At 45.6% G+C, this 7,070-nt stretch overlaps 1 protein-coding gene across 1 annotated transcript; it reads right to left on the bottom strand.

The window, feature by feature from the left end:
• Window positions 1-1,151: 1,151 nt before the first annotated feature.
• SPINK2 (serine peptidase inhibitor, Kazal type 2) lies at window positions 1,152-6,147 on the bottom strand. The gene is made up of 4 exons (XM_027635436.1): window positions 6,028-6,147; window positions 5,647-5,684; window positions 4,984-5,093; window positions 1,152-1,319 (listed from the first exon to the last, which is right to left on the bottom strand). Exons 1-4 carry the CDS (start codon window positions 6,074-6,076, stop codon window positions 1,274-1,276), a joined length of 243 nt encoding a protein of 80 aa, XP_027491237.1. The 5' UTR covers window positions 6,077-6,147; the 3' UTR covers window positions 1,152-1,273.
• Window positions 6,148-7,070: the final 923 nt, after the last annotated feature.

The following is a 7,070-nucleotide window of genomic DNA, read 5'->3' as shown; positions in this document are numbered from 1 at the left end:
CTATAAAGGTTCATAAACACACGACTGGTGTACATTATTGTTATGTTTCTGGTTTTTTGCTTGCAGACCTCCAGTTGTGTCACACGATGTTCCTCTGTCAAGTGATTAGCCTTTGATTGAAGAAAATGAAAGCAGGCGTGTGCTGGAAGGTAAGGGTAGCTTTGACCCTTTAAAGGAACCATAAGAAAAAAGCATTATTGTTTTTCAAACCCGAAGTCACTGACCTGAGAACGTTCCTCGGGCACAAAGTGTGCTGTACATCCCTGCCTGCCCTGCTGCTCCCCAGCAAAGCCTGACACAGCCCTTGTCTGGGGCCAGCGGTAGAGCAGGTGCTGCTTGGCTTGGATCAAAGGTAGAAGCCACCTGTGCATTACCAAGCACCACAGGGCAACCCAAATACAGTTAATTTCAATCAACATGCAGGAAACAGAAAGGAACAAACCTAAGAAAGGCTATGTGCCCATATTCATGACAAGAGCAAGGAAAGGACCAAACCCCAGGACATGCACACCCTCCCTGCAGGATGGTCCACCAGATCCACTCTGGAATGCACTCTTTTACATTAGTCTTGAGCTTTCTGATTTTGCTTTGATGTTTGCTACAGGAAGTGGCTCTTGGGTGCCAGCCGGGGCAGTGACACTTGCCTCACGGAGCAGAGCCCAGAGGGACAGGGACCTGGATGGCAGTGCATGTCCCCTGCCCATGCCTCCAGCATTCCAAAACAGCCCTTTACTTGCAGCAGAAGCAGAGGGTGCCCGGGTCACTGCCCTCTGCCTGCAGGACCTGCAGGTAGGGAGCCAGGGGCAGAGGTTTGGTACATGTCGGGTCGTCATCACCGGTTTGGTAGCTACCACAGGAAACCCCTCCAGTGGCTCCTCAGGGGCTGTTGGCACCTGTGGGCTCAAAATATCCCAGAAACAAAGAGCACTGCCTTTGTTTCTAACAGAGGTGCTAGGGCCTCCCTGATCCCAGGTGGCGCTGTGGGAATGGCACTGGGTACCCGTTCACTTCCTTCTCCAAACAACTGACTTACTGGTATAGAGTCGGGACATCTCTTTCTTATGAGCCATCTTTCATAAGAAAATAAATTTGGGTTCAGATTATAACTGTACTACGGCTATGTGTATAAACACTAGTTTGATACAGTAACAATACTTTAAACATGAAAGCTTGTTTATTAAGACACGCTACACAGAAGGTACATTTAAGGAATTGTTTCCATTTGGATCATCCGTATCCCTCTCATTTTCTTGAAAAGTGGCCATCTGCCATATCAGCAAGATCCCATTTTGAAAATTTCAACATTCTTGTTTTCTTCACTGCAAGCAGAAGAAAAATATTTTAGAAGACAAACACTATACTTGACAGACACATTTTATATAGTGGACTTACCCATGTCTAAATGCAGTGATGCATTTAATTGAATCACTTGTGGCAAGCATTACCACAAAGTAACCATGATGCAAAGATTTATGAATCACATAGAGAGAGTAACTTACCAGAGGCAGCCTCACATCAGGTTTTGTTACCTATAAAAACCTGATAAAACTAACTATCAAACCACATGACAAATCTCTCTATGAGGAATAACATGTCAATTACAAAACACTAATGCAAGGTGAACCTCAAAGTCTCTGAGGTGGGAACCAGTTCTAATGCTTACAAAATTTTCCCCTTTTGCATGGGAATTCAGTAGGAAGGGAGTGCATCCTGATGCATCTCTGCATCTGAGTCTTCATTAAAATTTGAATGAGTGGTTCTCTGAACACTGGAATCTTCTTTAAGGAAATTTTAGCCAAGTATCCCTTAGTTTGGAAACATTTTTTTTGTGTGTGTGTTTTGAGGTGCTCCATGTACAATCTCAATTTACCAGGCAAGTGCAGACACAAAAATAAAGTAATAGAATGCAAATTGTCCTACCTCTTCAGTTTGCTTCCCTATCTTAATAGAGTCAAGCTGTTTTACTCCTCATGAAATTCAAGAGACTTATGATTACCCAAAGGTTGGGATAATCTGTACTAATAGTTGTATCAGGGATCTTTTAACCAGAAGAGAGTGGAGCAAATTAGGAATATGAAAGAAAATATCAAGATCGGGGATGTAAAACACCTGTAAAAGTGTAAGAAAAAGTTCTGACTGAAGGATAGACCTTAGGCTAAACCCTGCAGAGGCAGCTCAAGCTGCTGCATCTGTTTCCAAGAGCTTGTGGTGCTGCCAGACTAGGTTTAAATTAGTATCAAATATGATATGAAAGAGACCTGAGATTTGCATTTGAGCACCCACTTAAGAATGGATTAAATCTAAGCTTTGAAAAAAAAAAAGGCAAGGAGGAAGACCAACTTTGGTCTTATAGTTAAAGGGCTTCACTGCAGAACCAGGATGGGCAGGGTTTGTGCTGCACCTTTGTTCCAGGTGTTTCATGTTATCATGGATCAGTCACAGCAACTTCTTCTGCAACTTCTTCTGCAGCACTCATAATGCACATGGGGCTCTTGGTGTGCCCACACAGTCTTCCATGGCTAAAAGAGCCCATGGACAGTACCGTCTTGGTCATCAGAGAAGTGCAACTCCCTCTAAAAAGTCCTTTCATGGGCTTAAATATGGGCTAGAAGTAACCTGCAAGTTGTCTGTTCAGAATCACCTAAGCTAACTGAGAAGTGAATTTTTGTAACTTAGTACTGGATGTCCCCATATATCTGTGACTGTTTCTTTATCATCACATTACACTATTTCAGCAACTGGTCAGGCAGCTGGTTAAGAGGGGGAAAAAAAGATCCCTTTGTTCTCCCCTCCTAAGGAGTGTGACAAACTGTACCTTAGACTCCTTGGAGTGAAATGACCAATGCTTATGACTATGAACTGTTTTTCAAAGCTGAAATTCTTCCAGTAAGACAAAGTGTTTTATCCGTGCTGTGTTCATGCCAAGTCAAACACTTTAGAACAACAACTCCACGCTGAACTAGAAGGTCCTTAAGTATGCCAGCTACTAAACTACTAAAAAAAAAAAATGAGGAAAATGTCTGACCACCCTGTGTCCCTTCAGACCAAAATACATGTTTCTGAGCATGTAAGAAGACAGCAAAAAATATGCTAAATAAAATTCTACCTTGTGTGTGTAATTGGATTAAATCCCATGTATCAGACAAAACATGTACATTACATCTTATACTAAAAAGACTTAAGCCTCATCACAAATTACTTAAGAAATCACTTAAGAGAGTTGAAATAAAGAGCAGATTTGGCTGGAAACCCCTTTGTTCTGTGTGCAATGCTGTATTCAGGGATCTGCCATGTACCCATCTGGAACTGAGGGATCATGCCTAAAAAAATGAAACATCCTAGAAACGTAAGGCTGGATCTCAAAGCCCATCCTTCTGCTCTGAAAGGATCAAAGACACTGTTTAAGTCATTAGATGTTCTTCTGCCTATACCTCCACAATATGGATTTGCACTCTCTGTGGGCAATACTTGGCACTTCTCTGTCTTTTATTGTACTGATTCCACTCCATTTCTCCATAGCCCTGGGAATTTTGATGCTGTCCTGCTCAGATCATCATATCCATGCCATTTGCAATTTTTATTGTCTTGTTTCCAATATCCATTTTAATTACAAAAATACTGAATTACATGTTACACCTAAAGGATAACTCACTTAATAGCTCTTTCCAGGTTGACTGTAAAATGCTGATTGCTGCTTTTGAACCACAGCATTTCAAACTTCTGTGACTTCATCCTTTAACAATTTCAGTTGAATAACTATTTGTCTGTTTATGTGAATGTCAAGTGGAGATATGTGAAATGTCTTATTAATAGCATGCAGTAGCACTTCTGTTTCCTCCTACATTGTTTGGCCAGTTATCTTGCCAAAAAATGAAATCTCATGGATTTGATCGGATTATTTCTGACAAATCTGTATCTGCTTACTTTCTTTTTTACCTCTGCTTATGTACAAAGCCAATCGCTTAATAACTTACTCCAACATCATTCTAGACAGTAAAAGGTGGGTAGGCTCCTAATATGTAATATGCCAAAACCTCTTTTCTCCCCTTTTCACAGACAGTACTCTGCGTGAACTGTGGTTCTTTGTTTTCTTTTTTTTGTTTTGCTTATGTTCCCTTGGTCATTTGGTCATTTGAATTTTGCAAATTATCTGGTCACAATTAATTTTTCCTCTGCCTCAAAGCCAGAAACACATTTCAGCCTTCTCTTTCTTGAGATCTCTCTGTTCATAATTTTGTAATCTGTTATTTCATTAATATAAATTGCCTTTCACCATTAAAATTCTATTCACAAGCAGTTCCTCTCAGTTCGTACTGAGAGAGCACTCTATAAAGATTTCCAGTCAATCATAACGGGGGGTAACAATGCTCATTGCATACTGATTTTCTATGTTTTCAATTTGTTTTTTAATTATTAAATTATTAATATTAATTATTAATTAATTCATTAATATTGTTTATTAATAAATCATTAAATTATTATATCAGGCAATCTTTTTCTTGATTTTTAGGCAACCTGTAAGATATTATTGCAAAACAGTATTTTCTCGTAACACTCGGTATTCTTAGTCTTCTCTATGAAAGGAAAGACGGGAGATTGGATCTTGAATTAAAAGCTGCATTTTGGGTGGGATCTTTCATGTTTTCTGATGGAGAGTGTGGAACAATATGGCATTATATTAAATGTCAATATGGCACTGGATGAACATAACAGGCAACCTCCTCTAAGATACTTCTCCGTAGGAATTACAAAAGCGAATATTCAGTACTCCCAGCTAACTGAATCCATTCAAAGCCATTTACGGGTATCTTTAGAAAATATTTTGCAAGGCATTTGCATCTGAGAGGGCACTGCTGAAACCGCAGTGCAGCTGTGCAAATGCTCCAAAGCCAGTAAAGAATCTATCAGTTAGCTGGGATGTCAGGGTGAAGATTCTAGTTGCGTATAGGGAAGGGAAGGATAAGATGTCAATTAAGTGACTACCTGTTTGAAAGGCAGAGCACACACTCGTTTCCGTAGGTTTCCCCATCAGTGCCACAAACTGGATGGAAGTCCCTTGGACATCCAGACAAAGGATACTTGGAGCAGTCCGGCTAGGGAAGACAGGTACAAAAGAGGTCTAAGATACACCATTTGAAACAGGTTTCTGCTCAGCTTCTGAAGAATATTGGCATGCTCATGCACAGAAAAAAAAAGTGTCCAACAGGAGCTGACACAGCATTTTAAAGTGTCACAGTATCTTTCACACTTCTATGAGAATTTATCAGTTGAAGCTTGGCTCCTGCTGCCTGGCACGGCTTGAGCTGTGGTGTCTGGACAGATGCATGCCACACAACCCAGCCCGTCCGACCTCCAAACGTCAGCGGGACACACGGACAGCGCGTTCCCATGAAGGGCAACTGCAGATGGAGCTGGTAATGGATGGGGAATCACCACTTGGTGCGCTGCAGCCTGAGCAGGTGGTGCCAGCACGTCCCGGGTCCCTCAGCTGTGGGGAGAGCTCCCTGCACAGCCCCGGGGCTCCGGAGCCAGGACAGGCACAAATTCCCCATCGCCAGGCCCGGGGCTCTGGGGAAGGGGCCGCCGGCACCGGGAGGCCGGGTGGCAGGGAACCTTCCCAGGGACGATGGGGCAGGCGGCACTCACCGGGTAGCTGGCCACGGCACCGGGACACGAGACGAGCCCTGTGGGGAGCAACCGGCGTTAACGGAGCCCGGCCCCGCACGGATTCCCCCCGACCTCCGCGGGACCAGCCGCTGTCCGACCCCGGACCCGTGGACCCGCTGCTGTCCTGTCCCGGTCCCGTCCCCGACCAGCCGCTGTCCGGCACCGTCCTGTGCCGGTTCCCCACCCACGGCTGATGCCCACCCCCGGCTTAGATCCCGCCGCCGAGCCGGCCGGGGCACGGCACCAGTTCAGCCTTCCCTTTCCCTGGGACGAGACTGGCCGGGGCACGGTACAGTCCCGTTTCCCACCTCCCCGGCACCGGCTCGCGCCTCCCTTCCCCCGACCGCCGCCGCCCGGTACCGGCGAGGAGGACGGGCAGCAGCACCAGCGCCATCAGCAGCCGCGCCATGTCGCGAACTGAGCGGGGCCGGCTCGGGGCGCAACGGCCGCGCCGCGGGGGTGGCACGGGCGGGATCGGGCGGCGCGGGAGCGGGTGGCGGAGCGGGGCACGGGCACGGCCGGGATGCCACGGAGGGGACGCGGGTGTTGAGGGCTGCAGAAACCTTCCCAAGGAACGTGCGTGCTCACGGAATGAAAAGCTTTACCGTCAGGGCTGTGCAGCTGGGCAGCGCAGTTAAATGGTGGGAGCCCGACTGTGATTCCAGCGTTCCCCAGGCTTCCCCGCTTGACTTCAGGTCGCTAGTGCCGCGCGTTTGTGCGGAGTATCCTGGGCAACTCGGAGAAGTTGGAAATATGCATGGAGTGCCATGTGGCTGCTTAGGTTAGCCCCTGTCTCCTGAAGAAGTGACATGAAGTGGCTTGTGCAGAACTATGAGTGCCTTCCTGCCAAGAGGAAGAGAAAAATTAATACAGCCTTAGCAATAAAAACATCCTGCCTGCCTCCAAAGGCATGAGAGCACAGACCAGCAGAAGCTGGAAAGTCTTGGTACGCCATCGTGCCAGCATGGCTCGGTGTCTTGGTAGCACTGCTTTCCAAAGAGTACGTCATCTGTTGCTTCCTGATAAGGGTGATTAGTTTTGCAGAGCCCAGAAATTGGCTTTACACATGGTCTGGCACTGCAAATGTTTGTATGCAGTTTACCAAAACATAGGGCATGGGCTTCTTGTAAAATGGCCTATGCCTCTGTATATGAGCTGGAGTTAGACCTGTCAAGTCTTTTGATATGTCCCATAAAGGTACATACACACATCCTTCTTGTCTCTGTGTCAGCCTTTGAGTCCTTCCAAGCATGGCTTTTCTTCAGCATGTTTCTGACAGTGTGCCCTGCCCACATGGCATCATTGGGAGGTTATTATCTGCTTAATATGTTCTCATTCCTCCAGGTAACCCCTGCAAACTGTTTGCAGTGTTAAACTTTCATTCAGAGCACACCTCTGAGATT

The sequence above is a fragment of the Corapipo altera genome, unplaced genomic scaffold, assembly GCF_003945725.1.
Source record: "Corapipo altera isolate COAL_440 unplaced genomic scaffold, ASM394572v1 22b, whole genome shotgun sequence".
NCBI lineage: Eukaryota > Metazoa > Chordata > Aves > Passeriformes > Pipridae > Corapipo > Corapipo altera.
The sequence above is the reverse complement of the archived record's forward strand: the minus strand, read 5'-3'. Positions and strand labels throughout refer to the sequence as shown.

Bases quoted from the DNA above. Each gene is read 5' to 3' on its own strand.
- SPINK2 (XM_027635436.1), bottom strand. From the start codon at position 6,076: ATGGCGCGGCTGCTGATGGCGCTGGTGCTGCTGCCCGTCCTCCTCGCC. The intron at 5,094-5,646 runs GTGAGTGCCGCC...TGTCTTCCCTAG, and splicing joins GTGCCGTGGCCAGCTACCCG to CCGGACTGCTCCAAGTATCC. The intron at 1,320-4,983 runs GTAGTCACTTAA...TTCTGCTTGCAG, and splicing joins GTGCTCTGCCTTTCAAACAG to TGAAGAAAACAAGAATGTTG.